The 17,561-nt window shown below is 54.6% G+C and overlaps 1 protein-coding gene and 1 non-coding gene across 2 annotated transcripts in view; both read left to right on the forward strand.

The window, feature by feature from the left end:
- The window catches only part of WDR88 (WD repeat domain 88), a 32,303-nt gene extending 19,348 nt beyond the window's left edge, over positions 1-12,955 (forward strand). The window contains exons 7-11 of the mRNA XM_051846715.3: positions 4,472-4,659; positions 5,385-5,467; positions 7,034-7,102; positions 10,972-11,064; positions 12,616-12,955. Coding sequence (XP_051702675.2) covers positions 4,472-4,659; positions 5,385-5,467; positions 7,034-7,102; positions 10,972-11,064; positions 12,616-12,759 — 577 coding nt within the window. The 3' untranslated portion in view covers positions 12,760-12,955. The remainder of the gene's footprint in view (positions 1-4,471; positions 4,660-5,384; positions 5,468-7,033; positions 7,103-10,971; positions 11,065-12,615) is intronic.
- Positions 12,956-14,854: 1,899 nt separating this feature from the next.
- Positions 14,855-14,928, forward strand: TRNAT-AGU (transfer RNA threonine (anticodon AGU)). Its single transcript has one exon. It is a non-coding gene; the product is annotated as a tRNA-Thr (tRNA).
- Positions 14,929-17,561: the final 2,633 nt, after the last annotated feature.

Here is a 17,561-nt window from a genome sequence, read left to right on the forward strand (position 1 = left end):
GTGGGAAAGCAGAGGAGCTGGCACTCCCGTGTGGGATGTGGGTGTCCCTAGTGGTGGCTGAATCTGCTGCAGCCTCTCACAGGTCCACTCCACCTCCCTCCTTCCCTTCCTTGTGTAAACGTTTTACTGAGATGTAATTCACATACCATACAAGTCTCCCCATTGAAAAGGAATTCAGTGACGTGGAGGATATTGTATCGTTTTTATTTTTAATGGTGATAAAATACATACTATATAAAACTTGCCATTTGAACCACCGTGGGATTCCCTGGGATTCACCACCTCCCAGTGCTGTGCAACCATCACCACTCTGTTTCTAAAGTCATTTCATCACCCTGAGCAGAAACTCTGTCCCCATTAAGCAACAGCCCCTCACCCCTCTGCCCCCAGCCTCTGGTTTCCTTTGTTCTACTTCCTGTCTGTATGAATTTGCCTAATCTAGATATTTCATCTAAGTGGAATCATTCATTGTTTTTCCTCTTGTCTCAGGCTTATCCCATTTAAAATAGTGTCCTCGGATTTCATCCAGATTGTAGCATGCATAAGCATTTCATTCCTTTTTTTTTAAAATCTCTATTTACTTGAAAGGGGGAGGGGAGAGAAAGAGAAAGAGAAAGAGAAAGAGAGAATCTTTTTTTTTTTTTTTGACAGGCAGAGTGGACAGTGAGAGAGAGAGACAGAGAGAAAGGTCTTCCTTTGCTGTTGGTTCACCCTCCAATGGCCGCCGCGGCCGGCGCGCTGCGGCCGGCGCACCGCGCTGATCCGATGGCAGGAGCCAGGAGCCAGGTGCTTCTCCTGGTCTCCCATGGGGTGCAGGGCCCAAGCACCTGGGCCATCCTCCACTGCACTCCCGGGCCACAGCAGAGGGCTGGCCTGGAAGAGGGGCAACCGGGACAGAATCCGGCGCCCCGACCGGGACTAGAACCCGGTGTGCCGGCGCCGCTAGGCGGAGGATTAGCCTATTGAGCCGCGGCGCCGGCCGAGAGAGAGAATCTTCCATCTGCTTATTTACTTCCCAGAGGTTCACAACAGCCAAAGCTGGGCCAGGCTGAAGCTGGGAACCTGGAAGCTCCGTCCAGGTCTCCCATGCTTTCCCAAGCACTCTGGCAGGGAGCTGGATAAGAAGAGGATCAGCCAGGATAGGAACCAGTGTCCACACGGGTGCTGGCATTGCTTGAGAAGACTTAACCCTTAACAGTGAGCCACACCACCAGCCCCACCTCTGCACCAAATGCCCCAGAACTGCATTCCTTTTGATGACTGGATAATACTCTGTTGTCTCACTACATCACATTTTGTTCGTATTTTCAGCTACTGATGAGCACTTGGGTTATTTCTCCATTTTAGCTGTTGAAAGTAATACAGCAACGAACATGGGCATACAAGTATCTGTTTGAGTTCCTGCTTCCTATTCTTTAGGAAATTGGAAGGAGTAGAAATGGTGGGCCATAGGGTAATTCTATATTTAGCTTTTTGAGGAACTGTGACCTGGCATTTTAAATTTTGCCTTGGACCCTGAAAATCATATAGCTGGTCTTGCTTAAATTCATGATCTCAACTGGTTTCGAAACTTGCAATGAGCAATTACAAGTACTTTAAAAAAAAAAAGATTGATTGATTCATTTATTTAAAAACTAATGCGCCAGGGAAAGCAACGGAAGATGGTCCAAATGCTTGGGCCCCTGCCATCCATGTGGGAGACACAGATGGAGCTCTCGGCTCCTGGCTTCAACTTGGCCCAGCCCTGGCCATTGTGGCCATTTGGGTAGTGGATGGAAGATTTCTCTGTCTCTGTCTCTGTCTCTCTGTCTCCCTGTCTCCCTGTCTCCCTGTAACTGCCTTGCAAATAAATAAGTAAATCTAAAAAAAAAGAAATAAAATTTTACAACAATGAAAGGAAAAAAAAAAAAACCAAAACCTCCCATCAAGTCACTTTCCTGTGGTCTTGATGGTTTCCGATAAGAAACCCACTGTCAGTCATGTTGCTCCCACCTGTGGGTAAGGTGTCATCTCTTTCCTGCTGCTGGTAAGAACTTTTGTCTTTGGTTTTCAGGAGCTCAGCTATGCTGGGCCTGGGTTTAGATTTCTGTGCGTTTATCCTGTGTGGGGATAACTCAGATTCTTGACTCCTTTCTCAATTTGTTAAAATCTCGGCTGTTGTTTCTTTTCTTTTTTTTTTTTTAATTTATTTGAAGGAGTAATAGAGAGACAGAGAGACAGAGATCTTCCATTGGCTGGTTCACTCCCCAGATGGCCTCAACGTCCAGGGCTGGGTCAGACTGAAGCCAGGAGCTGCTTCTGGGTCTCCCACATGGGTGCAGGGGCCCAAGGATTTGGACCATCTTCTACTGCTTTTCCAGGCCATAGCAGAGAGCTGGATCGGAAGCAGAGCAGTCAGGACTAGAACCAGCACCCATATGGGATGCAGGCACTGCAGGCAGTGGCTTTACCCACTATGCCACAGCACCGGCCCTTCATCATCTTCTAGTGTCTGCTTTACAAATAGTGTCCAAGGTCATTAGCTGTACTCAGCAGAGGAATAAGAAGAGGTGTGTGGACACCATGTGGTCCAGAACTGCAAGTGCACCATAATATTTGTCCCATATTTTCTAAAAAATATTTATTATTTATTTGAAAGGTGGAGTTATATAAGAAGGAGGGAGGGAGGGAGGGAGGGAGAGAAAGGCTTCTATCTGCTGGTTCACTCCCCAAATGTCTACAATGGCCAGGGCTGGAACAGGCTGAAACCAGGAGCCAGGAACTCCATCTGGGTCTCCCATGTGGGGGTAGGGGCCATCTGCTGCTGCTTTTCCAGGATTAGCAGGGAACTGGATTGAAAGTGGAACCATCCACACTCAAACCTGTGCTCATACTGGATGCTGGTGTTGCAGGCAGTGGCTTTACCCTCTGTGCCACAATGCCAGCCCCTCCCCATACTTTCATACAAATAAACTGGTCTTTTAGGAGAAGCAGAATGTATGTGATTCAGGAGTCCATCCTGCAGAATCAAGATGGCCCTGGGTTAACCCCCAGTGGCAGTGTCTATGTTCTGGGGAGGCTTTGTCAGTTTCAGTGCATGCCAGGAAGGCCTTAGCCCATCAGGCCCTGGATTTGGGTAGAATTTTCTTGGACACCCAAGAGGAGGTGACATTTCTGTTCTTTTGAATTTTCTCAATTTGTGCATTTCAAAGAACTGAAAGAGGATCCAGAACTCTCAAAACTCTAGAAAAACATTTTGCTCAACCTTTTATGACCCAGGCTATTCAGAGATGCATGGTTATGGTTTTTAGGGTTCACTTAAAAGCTCTATTTACAAGAGGAGATGAGAGCCACGGGAAGAATACTTTGAGGATCACAAACAAAACAAAAAGTGGCAAAATGCTGACTGATTTTTTTTTTCTTTTCAAGAAATGAAGGCAGGGCTAGGATTGTGGCACAATGGGTTAAGCCGCTGCTGGCAATGCCAGCATCCCATGTGAGTGGTGGTTCTAGTCCCGGCTGCTCCTTTTCCAGTCCAGCTTCCTGTTAATATACCTGGGAGGACATTGGACGATGGACCAAGTACTTGGGTCCCTGCCACCCATGTGGGAGAGCAGGATGAAGCTCCTGGCTTCAGCTTGGCCTGGCCCTGGCCATTGCAGCATTTGAGCAGTGAACCAGTAGATGGAAGATTCATTCTGTGTGTGTGTGTGTGTGTGTGTGTCTATGTCTCTCCCTCTTTCATTCATGCTACATTTGAAATATTTTTAAAATGAAGACAGTGAAAAATTCAGAATGAATAACCCAAAACTTAATTAAATAGATGGCACCACAATATGCTTTGATCCCACTGAAGACAGATGAGGAGAGGAGCGGGAGGAAGGGGAGAGAGAGTTTTGGACAAGTTGGAGGAGTTGGTCAGAGGAGTGAGGATGGACAGAAGGAGAGGGAACCAGGCCCAACATCATGGGGAGGAAAGGGAGGCGGGGAGCAGGAAGCAGGAGGGAACCCCTATGGGGGGCCTCCCAGCCCCACCCCTGACAACCACGGACCATTGACCGCCTCCAACAGCTCTCCCCGCTGCCTGTTCCGCAGGTCACAAGCATCTCTGAGCATTGCAGTGGTTCTCAGCGGGGAGCCAGTTTTTCCCCCGCAGTAGACACTGGGCAGTATCTGGAGACTTTTTTGGTTGTCACAGCTGGAGGTGTGGGCTACTGGCATTTAGAAGGTAGAGGCCAGGGATGCTATACATCCTACAGTAGAGAGGAAAGCCCCTCCTAGCAAAGAATCCCTCTGCACACAATGGCAATAGTCATTCGCAAGGCTGAGACATCCTGGGAGAGTGTGACAGTCTGACCAGTTCATGCTTGGACTATGGCAGGCAGCTGTCCCAGGGCCGACGTCCCCTCCCGACACCAGCAGCCGCTGAAGCAGGTCCCCGGGTCCTCGGGGTGAGGCAGTAACGCAGACATCCCATCCACCCCTATTTCAGGGCACACGCCAACGCAATCTCCAACTGCTGTTTTACCTTCAGCGGTCATTTCCTGTGCACATGCTCCTGGGATAAAAGCTTGAAAATATGGAATGTCCACACGGGGGAGTTTCGGAACAGTGGAGCGTGTGTGACTCTGATGAAGGGCCACGAGGGTTCTGTGAGCTCCTGCTTCTTCGCCAGAGACAGTGAGTGGTTTCCCTCCGCGGGACTCTGCTCCCGTGGGAGCGCAAGGCAGGGGTCCCCAGCTCCTGTCCGTAATGACTTAGGACAGCGCACACACACAGGCCATTTCCCGTGATGCCAATCACGAGGGCGGATATTTTCCCCAGCAAAGCAAAGCAGCCCAGAGGGAAATTCACAGGCACAATTTCACACGTGGCAGAGACACAAGATGACTTAAGCAACACATTAAGAAACACATTAGCCCCTGTGATGGAGAAAGCCAGAAGCAGCTGCCACTTCAGGCATGGCTGGATCCAGAGACTCAGACACAACCATCAGGAACCCATCTCTCCCACTCAGCTTCCTGCCTTCTGGGAGGCCAAGATGGCTGCTGCTGGGCCAGGCCACGCTTGTTCTGGCCATTGCTAATCCCAGAGAAAGAGAGAAAGAGAAAGAGAGACCTTCTGTCTGGTGGTGCCAGCAAAAGTCCCAGGGAGACTCCCATTATGTCTCCTTCTCTGTATATAACTCAAATACATAAGACATTTTATAGAACTGCCATGAATTTTGAGAGTTGGCTGTACCTGGCAGGGGGCCATTGAGCCACACCAGGAGGGGTCTCGGTGTGGTCACAAAAAGCCACGGGGTGCCTTCCACGCATCCTCAGCCCCCTTCGGCCTCACCAGAGGAAGAAGCACTCAGCTGGGAAGGTGAGTCCCTGGTCTCACTCCTTCATTTTCTGTTGCAGGCTCTTTTCTCATTTCTGGAGGGTTTGACAAGACTGTGGCTATTTGGGATATAACAGAAGGCTACCGGAAGCTGGCCCTGAAGGTACAAGTGGCAGCATGAGATAGAGGGATCAGAGCTTTGGTCCTGCGTCATTCCACGCTGAGGGGCTGGATGCCGGGGGGTGACAGACCTGGTGCCTCCCACGGGAGCAGACGTGCCTGTGGGGAAGAACAGACAAGAAGCCAGCAGAGAAGAGAAGGCACACGACGATGAGCTAGGAAGACTTCAGGGACCAGTCCACAGTGGGTGGGCAGGGCGGGCTTCCTGGAGGAGACACTTGAGTTGAGAACCGGATGGCAAGGAGGGACTGGATGGGTCAGTGAGGATCTTGGGGAGGGCATTCCAGGCAGCTGGAACTGCAAATGCAAAACCCCGAGGTGGGAGGATGTTGGCTGGGGCACAGAAAGGCATGCAGAGGTCGGGGCTCCAAAGTGGGTGTTGACTGAACGCTTCTGACTGCAAGTTAGGAGACTGTGATAAGGGGACATGGCCTGTAACACAGCAGGAAGCCAAAGTGGGCTCAGTCAGGGTCCCCGTCCCAGGAGCCCCTCTGTCAGGAGCTCCGCCTGCTCCCTGGCCTTGCAATGTCAGTCACCTCCGACTCCTGATCTCTGCCCCTGAGACCCGTATGGAGCCTGGTGCCCCTGAGCAGCAGCACCTGCGCAGGCCCCAGGCCCGTATGTCTGCGCCGTCTCCTAGAGCGTGGGGAGGCTTGGACCACGCTGTCCTGAAAAGTGCCTTCGTCCCCTGCCGGGTTGTCCTCTTCCCTCTCCTCCTCTCCTCTCCATTCTTCCACCCTCAGGATCATATGCCCTTTCCTCCCACCTCTTCCCTTACGGGAGAGGCCAAAGCTCGACAAAGAGGCTGATGCAGAGCCCTGGCGTCATGTCAGAACCCCAGCCATGCACCCACCTTCTCTGACCTCCTTCTCACCTGCAGAAAACAAGCCTCCACGGGCCGAAGCCACAGGGGAGCGTCTGACGGGACCTCCCAGTGGGTTTCCTAGAACAAAGAATGCACACAGAGACCTCAGGCCAGATGGGAATGTAATCCCTCCCTCTTTTTTTCCCCCATCCTGCTACCTACCACAGTACTAGGTAACATTTTTGAGAGACAGAGAGAGTGTGTCCGTCCATCTGCGGCTTCTCTCCCCAAATGCCCACAACAGCGGGACCTGAGCCAGGGCTGAGCCAGGGCTGGCGCCAGGATATGCTAACTCAATCCAGGTCTCCCACGTGGGTGACAGGAACCCAATGACTTGAGTCATCACTGCTGCCTCGCGGGGTCAGCATTAGCAGGAAGCTGGAGTCTGGAGCCAGAGCCAGGATCCAAAGCCAGGCACTCTGCTATGGGATGCAGGCATCTTAGCCACGAGGCTACATGCCCATTCCCACAGTATTACTTTAAAAAATAGGTATATACACTGCAATGATACATGCATTTCTCGCTGTCCTTACACTCTGCATTCCTCTTTACATGTTGCTGAAGCCAGGGACGCTTTGCAAGCTGCACTTAAACAGCAACAACCATGGCTCCTGACTGTGGGCTTCCATTGATCCTATCCGGGCCTCTTCTCAGGTTCTTTGTGAGACGTTTATTTTTCTTTAGGGTCACAAGGACTGGGTAATGGATGTTGCCATAAGCAGCAACAAGAAATGGATTCTGTCTGCTTCAAAGGTAAAAGTGGCCAAGCGTTGAGTGACTGAACATGTCGGTTGCGTTTGTCAGAGTTGGTGGTAGCAGAACTGCTGTTATCAGGGCAGAGCTCCTGGGCAGGCTCAGTCTGGCATCCACACCTGGCCGCCCTCCCCACCCTGAGAGCCACTGGGATTGTGCAGAGCACACCCTTGCATCTGTAGATGTGGGAAGTTCCCAGGGACCCCTGGGTCTGCACCATGGACATCTGACCTGATTACTGAGTGGTGGAGCCAACAGGGGTCTTGTTGGGAAAGCATCAGCTGACAGACAAGCGGTAGAGACCACCTGGGATCCCGGGGGAGGACCCCTCCCTGCATCACTGCACCCAGCCCAGTGGCACCCAACACTGGCCTGCATGAGACATCTAGCTTCTGAGGGCTGTAACTTAGATGTGAGCACCAGAGGAGTGGGGTCCCTCCTTGCCCCTAAACTTTTCTTGAGCACATCACACTCTAGACTGGAGGCCCACCCAAAAATCAAATGTTATTCAGATTTATATTTCTTTATTTGAAAGAGTTACAGAGAGAAGGAGAAACAGACAGAGGTTCATTCCCCAAGTAGCCACAATGACTGGAACTAGGCCAGGCTGAAATCAGGAGCCAGGAGCTTCTTCCAGGTCTCCCACGTGGGTGCAGGGGTCCAAGCACCTGGGCCATTCTCTGCTGCTTTCCTAGGCACATTAGCGTGGAGCTGGATCAGAAGTAGAGCAGCTGGGACTCAGACAGGCGCCCATATGGGATACCTGCACTGCAGGCTGGGGCTTTAACCCGCTGTGCCCCGGCCCCAGCCCCTTATTCAGCTTTCATAAAGAAAGGGAAGTATGACACAGGTTAAAGCAGCACACACACTGCATGAGGCAGTCAGATTCGCGGAGGCAGGAGGGAGGGTACTGGCTGCCAGGGGTGGGGGGATGGGAGGGGGCAGTCACTGATCGTCACAGTTTTTGTTGCGATGATGAGAAAGTTTCGGCTACACAGGGAGGTGATAGTGACACCAGATTGTGAATGCATTTAATATTCCTGAATTGTACACTTACCAACGGCTAAATCGGTATTGCGATGTACATTTTACTACAACACATTAAAAAACAATGACGGGGCCAGTGCCGTGGCTCAATAGGCTAATCCTCTGCCTGCGGCGCCGGCACCCCGGGTTCTAGTCCCGGTCGGGGCGCTGGATTCTGTCCCGGTTGCCCCTCTTCCAGGCCAGCTCTCTGCTGTGGCCCGGGAGTGCAGTGGAGGATGGCCCAAGTGCTTGGGCCCTGCACCCCCATGGGAAACCAGGAGGAAGCACCTGGCTCCTGGCTTCGGATTAGTGCGGTGCGCCGGCCGTCAGAGGGTGAACCAACGACAAAAGGAAGACCTTTCTCTCTGTCTCTCTCTCTCACTCTCTCACTGTTCACTCTGCCTGTCCAAAAAAAAAAAAAAAAAAAAGAGAGAGAGAGAAAATGACGGGAGCTGGTGCTGTGGCGCAGCAGGTTAAAGCCCCAGCCTGTAGCGCCAGCATCCCATATGGATGCCGGTTTGAGTCCCAGCTGTTCCACTTCCAATCCAGCTCTCTCTTGTGGGCCTGGGAAAGCAGTGGAAGATGGTCCAAGTGTTTGGGCACTTGCATCCGCGTGGAAGACCCAGAAGAAGCTCCTGGCTCCTGACTTCGGATCAGCTCAGTTCTGGCTGTTGAGGGCATCTGGGGAGTGAACCAGCAGAAGGAAGACCTCTCTCTCTCTCTCTCTCTCTTTCTCTCTGGGCCTCTGCTTCTTTCTGTAACTCTACATCTCAAATAAATAAAATCTTATAAAATAAAATGCCCATTTAAAAAAGATTTATTTATTTATTTGAAAGGCAGACTTACAGAGACAGGGGCGTGGTGGGGAGAGAGAGAGAGAGAGAATGAGAATATCATCTATCTCCTGGTTCACTCCCGAATGGCTGCAATGGCTGGGGCTGATCCAGGCCAAAGCAAGAACCCTCGCTCTGATAAAGGATGCCAGCAGTGTAACTCATTGCGCCATAATGCCACTCCCTTAAATGACATTTAAATGTTTGACATTTTTTTTTTTTTGGACAGGCAGAGTGGACAGTGACAGAGAGAGACAGAGAGAAAGGTCTTCATTTTCCGTTGGTTCACCCCACAATGGCCGCTGCGGCTGACGTGCTGTGGCCGGCGCATTGCGCTGATCCGAAGCCCGGAGCCAGGTGCTTCTCCTGGTCTCCCATGCGGGAGCAATCAGGACAGAATCCGGCGCCCTGACCAGGACTAGAACCCGGTGTGCTGGTGCTGCAGGTGGACGATTAGCCTATTGAGCCGCGGCACTGGCCTAAATGGTTGACATTTACATTGACTGAGGAGCGAGGTCTAAGTTGTGGTTAGATAAATGTCAACATGCCTTCATGTTTTCTGCAGTTTTAAGATTTATTTTTTTGAAAGTCAGAGTTACACAGAGAGAAGGAGAGGCAGAGAGAGAAAGAGAGAGAGAGAGAGAGAGAGAGTGAGTCTTCCATCCGATGGTTCACTCCCCAGATGGCCACAATGGCCGGAGCTGCGCCCATTTGAAGCCAGGAGCTTCTTCTGGGTCTCCCACGTGGGTGTAGGAACCCAAAGTCTTGGGTCATCTTCCACTTCTTTTCCAGGCCACAGCAGAAAGCTGGATCAGAAGTGGAGCAACTGGTACCCGAACTGGTACCCATATGGGATGCCGGGACTGCAGGCGGTGACTTTACCCGCTACGCCACAGCGTGGGCTCCTGTTTTCTGCAGTTTCAATAACATCTTCATAGAAACCCAGAAGATGACTTGAAACTCCAGCATTTGCATCAAAGTGTCTAAGAGCTAGAGAGGACATATTGTTGCCGTGAGTTGACAAATCCCTTCATGCACTGGAGAAAAGTATGATAGCTGGTAAAATCGGACAGTGCTACAGGACAAGGGGCCAACACACCTGTTACTAAAGTTTCCACCAGAGGGAATTTGCGGCAACTGCTGAATTAGGAAAGGTGGCATTCCTCAGTGTGCTCCTCTTTCGCCGCTGCTGTAATTAGCTACCACAGACGGCGCTGTTTAAACATTAAGCACCAGTTCTGCAGGCTAGAAGTCTGCAAGGCCTCCTCAGGCTAGAGTCAGGTTGTCAACAGGACTGCATTCCTTTCTGGATCCGTTATTTTTATTACCCAAAGTGCACAGTTTACACGGCCTCACCCTTGGCGTTGCACAGTTGCATGGATTTTGTGAAACGCATGCCACCTATCTGCCATGACAGAGTCACAGTGTCACAGTCCTCGCTGCACTTCACCTAGCCAGCCCTGCTCCCCCAGAACCCTGGTCAGGGCTTCCCCTGTCTCTAGTTCTGCCTTTCCCAGAACATCCTAGGGTGTTTGTGCCCTTTTCAGATGGGCTTTTTTTTTTTTTTTAAGATTTACTTATTTATTTGAAAGAGTTACAGAGAGACAGAGAGATATCTTCCATCTGCTGGTTCACTCCCCAGATGGCTGTAACAAGCAAGCTAGGCCAGACCAAAGCCAGGAGCCAAGAGCTTCCTCAGGTCTCCCACATGGGAGCCAAGCTGGTCTGCTGCTTTTCCAGACCATTAGCAGGGAGTGGGATCAGAAATGGAGCAGCCGGGCCTCCAACTGCTTGCTGCCCATGTGGGATGTGGGTGTTGCAGGCAGTGGCTTTGACCTGCTGAGCCATAACGCTGGCCCCAGAAGGACTTCTTTTGCTTACCCATAAGCATGCAAGACTCTTCCAAGCCTTTCGTGGCCTGACAGCTCATTTCTTCTAGTGTTCAGTAGCATTCCACTGTATGACGTACCCCAGCCTGTTCTGTGACCGTTGGTTTGTTGTTTGTTTTAGGATAGAACCATGAGGATATGGAATATTGAAGAAATTGATGAGATCCCTTTGGTAATCAAGCAAAAAAAGGCCAGGGGCTTAAAAGTGCAACAGGTTGGTATTGGGTAAAATGAAGCCCAAGAAGGCCTCCATTCTCCCCCTCCCCAAACACACATTTATTCTTTGAACGAACACCTATTGCACAGTTGGGGGCACAGCCCTGCGCAGAGTGGAACTCGCGCTGTGCAGGACCTTGAATTCTAAAAGGGGGCGAGAAACAGGAAAAATGCGTAGGAAGTCACAGGGTGAAAGTAATTTGGAGAGCAAGCACCCAGGAGAGGGCAGTGAGAGTGCTGGGGGTCGCAGCAGCTTCCGGGGAGGTCAGAGAAGGTGCCAGCTGTGCAGACTGGTCGGCTGTGTGGACGTTCAGGAAGAGCACTTGCCTGCAGGGGCCTGGGGCGAGGCAGGAGTGAGCCTGCTGTGTCTGAGTGGAGTGAACAAGGGGAGACGAGGCTCCGGGAGTGCTGACCAGCGCACAGCTGGACGGCCTGTGTCCTGTTTCTCACGAAAGAGGTTCCGGCAATTCGGATTCTCTAGTCCCAGTGGGACAGTGGGCATACCTGCTTCCCCAGGCCCGGCCCAGAGGCCATCCCTGGGCAGTGAGTGGACGCACGTGTCTGCTGCCTCGAGAGGCTGAGGGGTATAGTGTCCTGGGGCCCCTGGAATCCTCCCTCCCTCCCTCGGAACCCAGCTGGGAGCCGCTGCTTCTGGCAATGCCTAATTTGGGAGCAGTGCTGCAAGGCAGGGAGGGGAGGGCTGGGACCCACGTGGATCTTGTCTTTGTGGCCACCTGGTCCTCAAGGCCATCATTGCTACAGAGCAGTGACACTGACAGCCAAGGAGCTGCCTCCTCTGTGACCCCTGTTCCGGGGCTGGACCATGGGAAAGAGGCTGTGGAATGGCGGGGGCGGAGAAGAGAGAAAAGAAAAAGACCTATCTGAAGCTGTGGCAGAACCCGGTCATGAGAAAGCAGAGGGCAGGTTTCGTAGAGAGCTTGCCCTAGGCATAATGTGCCCCCACTTCTCCTGCAGTGGCTTGGAGTACCCCGCAGGCTCGTCACAACAGGACCACGCTGGGCTGGGAGCCCCGGCCAGGCCTGCACCTGTGGCCCCAGGATCCCTGCCCCACACTATTGCTTGCTTGCCAAGTGGGAAGCAGAGGAGTGGGCGAGCTCTGCCATCCTCGTCCACTGTTCTCTGTGCATTCGGGGGCAGAGACAGGTTCGAGGCAGCAGGAGGAGGGTCGGTCCCTGGGTCAACCTGGTTAGAGCCCCTGCCTCGCGTAGAAACCTTGCCTACTTGCTTCCCACGGTTCTGTGAGTGACAAATCCCCAGGATGTCGGGGACCCAGGACACTTCCTCCATCCCACAATCGACTCTGCACACCGCAAGGGACAGGGCTGCACACCTACCCCCGTCCTCCCCACCACCAAGTGGCTGCTCACCCGTGCCCTCAGGACCCCCATGGCAGGGAACCTGCACAACCCCTGAGAAGCCTGCGCCTCTCTCTGCAGCCTGCAGTGTCCTCCCTTGTGGGGTGAGAGGCTCCTGCCTTGATCCCCGCTGACCAGCACCTCCTTTCTTTCCTAAAAACTTCTCATGCCAGTGTGAAGGATGTGACAAGCCCTTCTCCATCTTCGAGAGCGACTCCTCTTCCGAAATATTCACTCAGTGTGTGTTCTGCCGGATGGAAGCCCAGGACTTGCTGGAAGATTCTTTGTCACAGTCGGAAGGGGACAGCAACAGCTGATGGCCCCCGGGCCCTGTAAGTGACCTGAGCACAGGCCACCTGGCACGAGGTTGCTGGCTCTGCAGGGACCTTTCTGCTGGGCCCTCCCAGGCGCAGCGGGCCTCGGTGACACTGGGCTGGGCTCACGCCGCAGCACCCTTAGGGGAGCAACGCCGAGTCTTCATGCAGAATAAATCGAGATTCCTGTGGAAAACAAGCGAGCATGTGGAGAAGCATTTTTGCTAACCCAACCCTACCCCTACCCCTAACCCTGACCCTGACCCTGACCCTGACCCTGACCCTAACCGTAACCCTAACCCTAGCCCTAGCCCTAGTCCTAACCCTAGCCCTAACCCTAACCCCCTAACCCTAGCCCCAACCCTAACCCCCTAACCCTAACCCTAACCCAACCCTAACCCTAACCCTAGCCCTAGCCCTAGCCCTAGCCCTAGCCCTAGCCCTAGCCCTAGCCCTAGCCCTAGCCCTAGCCCTAGCCCTAGCCCTAACCCTAACCCTAACCCTAACCCTAACCCTAACCCTAACCCTAACCCTAACCCATCTCTTTCTGGGAATCCAGCATAGCAGCAACAAAGCACCTCCCCAGGAAGGGCCTGGCACATGAACTTGAAGATGTGTCAGGGCCCCGGCAGATGAGGACGGCGAGGCACTGTGGCTGCTTCCCTGGCTGCTGGAGTTTGGGTGTGGTTTGTCTCCCCCTGGCTCATGTGCTGGAGGCTGGGTCCTCACTCAAACAGCAGTGGAAGGTGGCGGGGAACTAAGGCCCTTGGAACAGACGCCGCCCTTGTGGAGAAAGCGGGTTGGGTCCCCCCGGACTGGATGAGTTACCGAGGATGGGTACCAAGTTACCAAGTGAGGCCACCCTGACGTCCTCCTCAGGTCTGGCCTGATCTTGGACTTGCTAGAACCCTGAGCTCAGTAAACCTCTCTTCTTCCAAAGTCCTCAGCCTCAAGTATTGTTATGGCAACAGAACCGGGGCTGCAGCCCCCAGCTGGCCACCTGCAGAGCAGAGGGAGGTCTGAAAGCCTGGTTCTGGCTTCCAGGAGGCCCACGCAGATACCCTCTGCGTCCACAGCCCATCACGCAACACACAATTTAGAAAGGGTGGGGGGCTCCCTTTTCAGTTTGCTATGCCTCACGTGATTTTTATCAAGTATCTTAACACGCTCCTCGCTCCATTTAAAAACCCCTGGCTGCAGGACTGACTGCCAGTGTCAGTCTCTGATCGCGGTGCATGGAGCCACCACAACCAGAGAACCCGAACCCGAACCTGAACCCGAACCCATCACTTGGGCAGGAACCACGCTGGGACACAATGTGTGGGGGGGCCGCTCAGCCTTTGTCCACGTGCTCACACGGCGGGTGGACGAACACTAGGGCCCCCTCAAGACGACCCACTACGAGCTGCATCCCCACCCACGGGCCCCGGAGGCTCCTGCTGCACACCCGCCCACGTGCAGGGTCGCCCGCGAGCCAGCTAGCGGAGCTGGGCTTGGTCAGGACCCAGCAGCTGGTGCAGCCGCGGGGAGGAGCCTGGGAGGGGAACGCCTCGTCCCGCTCAGGCAGCCCCTCGACGGTGCAGGGGCTCCAAGGCCACCGAAGCCCTTGGTCCCTTGGGGTCTGCTCCGGGTCCCCGGCCCCCTCGGCCTTCCCCCGGCTCGGGGAGAAGCGGCCCAACTTGGCGTCACGGGCCGGCGGCGCGGAAGGCGCCTGGCTCCCCTGGGGCACAGCCCGACGAGACGGCAAAGGAGTCTGCAGCCCGGCCGCGCTGGCGGAGCGACGGGCCGGAACGCGCGTGGGGACTCGGCCGCGTCCGCCCCACTTCAGGCAAGGGAGAAGGCCCGACTCGGCGCGAGCAACCCGCCGACACACCCCCGACTCTTCGCCAAGTGGGTACCACAGCGCCGCGGAAACCCGGCCCGCCCAGGCCCCGCCCACCAAGCCCGAGTTTCCGGTTTCCGGGAGCACTTTTCGCTCGGGTCTCCCGGGGGCGCGGGAACTTGCACCGCGCACGCGCAAGTGGCAGACGCGCTCCCTGCACATGCGCAGGGCATCTGGGATAAATAGTAATGAGGAATAGATTGTCGCGGTGCAACTGGCGCCGTGGCTTAGTTGGTTAAAGCGCCTGTCTAGTAAACAGGAGATCCTGGGTTCGAATCCCAGCGGTGCCTCTACCGAACGGAATGCTCTGCACTTTTTTTCTCACCTGGCCTGGGTTTATTGCTCTGAGCGCGTCTGCAGTTTCTTCGCTACGGACGAGTGATTTTCAGAGGCTGTTTCAGCCGGGGAGGGCGCTGTCTGGCGTCTGTATCCAGCTTGTCGTCGGGTGTGCGGGAGCTGCGGATGGCGCCACGCTGTTCCCCGCGTGTGAACCGGGCCGGCGAGGAGCCAGGGCTTCCGAGCGGGATCTCTCTTCCAGCGTTGAGCGTCGCCAGGCCTAGCCAGGCCAGGGTTGCTGGTCCCCTCGCAGGGGCGGCGTGCTGTGTGCTGAGCCCGGCCGCTGGGACCTGCAGGCGGCTGTCTGCGTGGCCCCCCGCAGGGCCGGGGCGTGGCCGAGCCCCCAAGACCTGGGCTGTGCACGGCTGGCTGGGGCGGGTGACGCAGACACTCCTCAGGTGCCCACGACGGCTGGGGCTGGGCCAGGGCTGAAGCCAGGATCTCGCACCAGGTCTCCCACGTGGGTGGCAGAGACCCGAGAGCGGGCAGCTGGAGTCAGGAGCTATGGCATCCGTCCCAGGCTGTACGCCGCTCCAAAGCCAGGAGCCAGGAGCTTCTTCCTGGTCTCCCACGCGGGTGCAGGGGCCCAAGCACTTGGGCCATCCTCCACTGCCTTCCCAAGCCACAGCAGAGAGCTGGATCGGAAGTGGAGCAGCCAGGGATTGAACTGGCGTCCATAAGGGATGCCGCCACCGCTGGTGGCAGTTTTACCCACTACGCCACAGAGCCGACCCCAGGTCAGGACTATTTTAAATGCTAAACGCCCACCCCACGGAGCATTCTGGAATTTCTGAAGTCCCCAGGGACAGGACAGTTCCAACGAGCTGCGGCAACTGCAGCTATGGTGTGACGCTAGGCCCAGGCAGCCGCATGCGGTCCTTTTCTCTGCCTGTCTCTTGGGCCTGGGTCCGTTTTTTCTTTTAGTGGGGATGGAGCTTGGGGGTGGGCAATCTCAGCTGCTGGCAGCTTGCTTTTTGAACGACAAGGCGGAGAGAAGTTGGCAGAGGTCCCCTGGCTTTGCAGCGCAGACAGACGCATTCACCTGAATCCAGTTGGGGTGAATTCTGAGGCTGCCAGTGGGGCTGGGAGTCTGAGGGCCCCTCAGACGTAGGCAGAATGTCCCTCGCAAGCAGGCGGTCAGCTGTGGCGGGACAGCTGTCTCCAGCCCGGCCAGCGTCTCCCCACTAAGAGCTTTTTGTGCTGCACGTGTGACCTTGCGGCTTTAAATCACACCCTCGGGGTGGGTGCCAGCTTTCACCCAGAGCTGGCAGGGGAGGGGGCTGAGCCCCTGGGGAGAGTCGGGCCGTCTCAGGAGAACCCTGCCATCTCCATGAGCCCCACGCCAATCAACATACGTATGTGAAAACCCCGCCCAGTGGGCACCCCCAATAGAGTGACCCAGTGAACAGACAGCCATGCCTTAGAAACCCTGGGTACTTCCTCAAAGCCAGTGTCCTGCTCGGGCACTCCGCCTGCGCTCCTCTTGACGGACGCTTTCTCTGTCGCCTGCCAATCAAATAAAATTTCTGCCTCTTTGCAAATTGTTTCCCGGCTTTTTATTTCTATACTGAGCTGAGGAAAAGAACCCACGAGATTCGCTTTGGCAAGTGCCCTCCCCTCTGTGACTGGTAATACATTCATGGGGAAGCAGGCCTGAGCCATTGTGGGGTTGGCTTCGGCATCTTTCCTCCTAGCTGGAGGGATTCAGGATCAGTTTCGAGCATTTGCGTGTTGGCTGTCTGAGGGGAGTTGTTGATGGGAGTGAGCACCCCTGGGGCAGTGAGCAAAGGCAGAAAAGAGAAATGGGGGCCGGCGCCGCGGCTCCCTAGGCTAATCCTCCGCCTTGCGGCGCCGGCACAGCGGGTTCTAGTCCCAGTCGGGGCTCCGGATTCTGTCCCGGTTGCCCCTCTTCCAGGCCAGCTCTCTGCTGTGGCCCGGGAGTGCAGTGGAGGATGGCCCAGGTGCTTGGGCCCTGCACCCCATGGGAGACCAGGAGAAGCACCTGGCTCCTGCCATCAGATCAGCGCGGGGCGCTGGCTGCAGCACGCCAGCCGTGGCGGCCATTGGAGGGTGAACCAATGGCAAAAGGAAGACCTTTCTCTCTGTCTCTCTCTCTCACTGTCCACTCTGCCTGTCAAAAAAAAAAAAAAAAAAAAAAAAAGGAGAGAGAGAGAGAAATGAGGCCAGGGTTCTGTGGACCCCTCCTTCTGTTAGGCAGGAAGTTAGAAATTAGCCTGCGAGTGTGGGCGGGGCCTAAAGCAAACAAGGCTTCCGAAGAGGGGAGAGCCCTGGAAGCCCACCTTGGAATCCGCCCCGGATTTTACAGTACACAGTCCTGTGGTACCCCAACAACTTCACAGGTGGTCCCACCTCCCCCCACCCAGGGAAATCTCCCCAGGAGAATCCTCTCTGCTCAGCACCAAATTCGTTACCTAGCCTGGTAACAATAAAACTTCACAGCCACGGACACTTCTGTTCCTTAAAAACGACTCCCTTTGCACTTGCCACGCCAGGCGTTTTGAACGACTGTTAGCGGAGATGAATGCAGTAAAGGTTCTTGTCTTCACACAAGAAAGAATTCAGATGT

This window comes from Oryctolagus cuniculus, chromosome 18 (genome assembly GCF_051225735.1).
Source record: "Oryctolagus cuniculus isolate XC-2025 breed Fujian yellow rabbit chromosome 18, ASM5122573v1, whole genome shotgun sequence".
Taxonomy (NCBI): Eukaryota; Metazoa; Chordata; class Mammalia; order Lagomorpha; family Leporidae; genus Oryctolagus; species Oryctolagus cuniculus.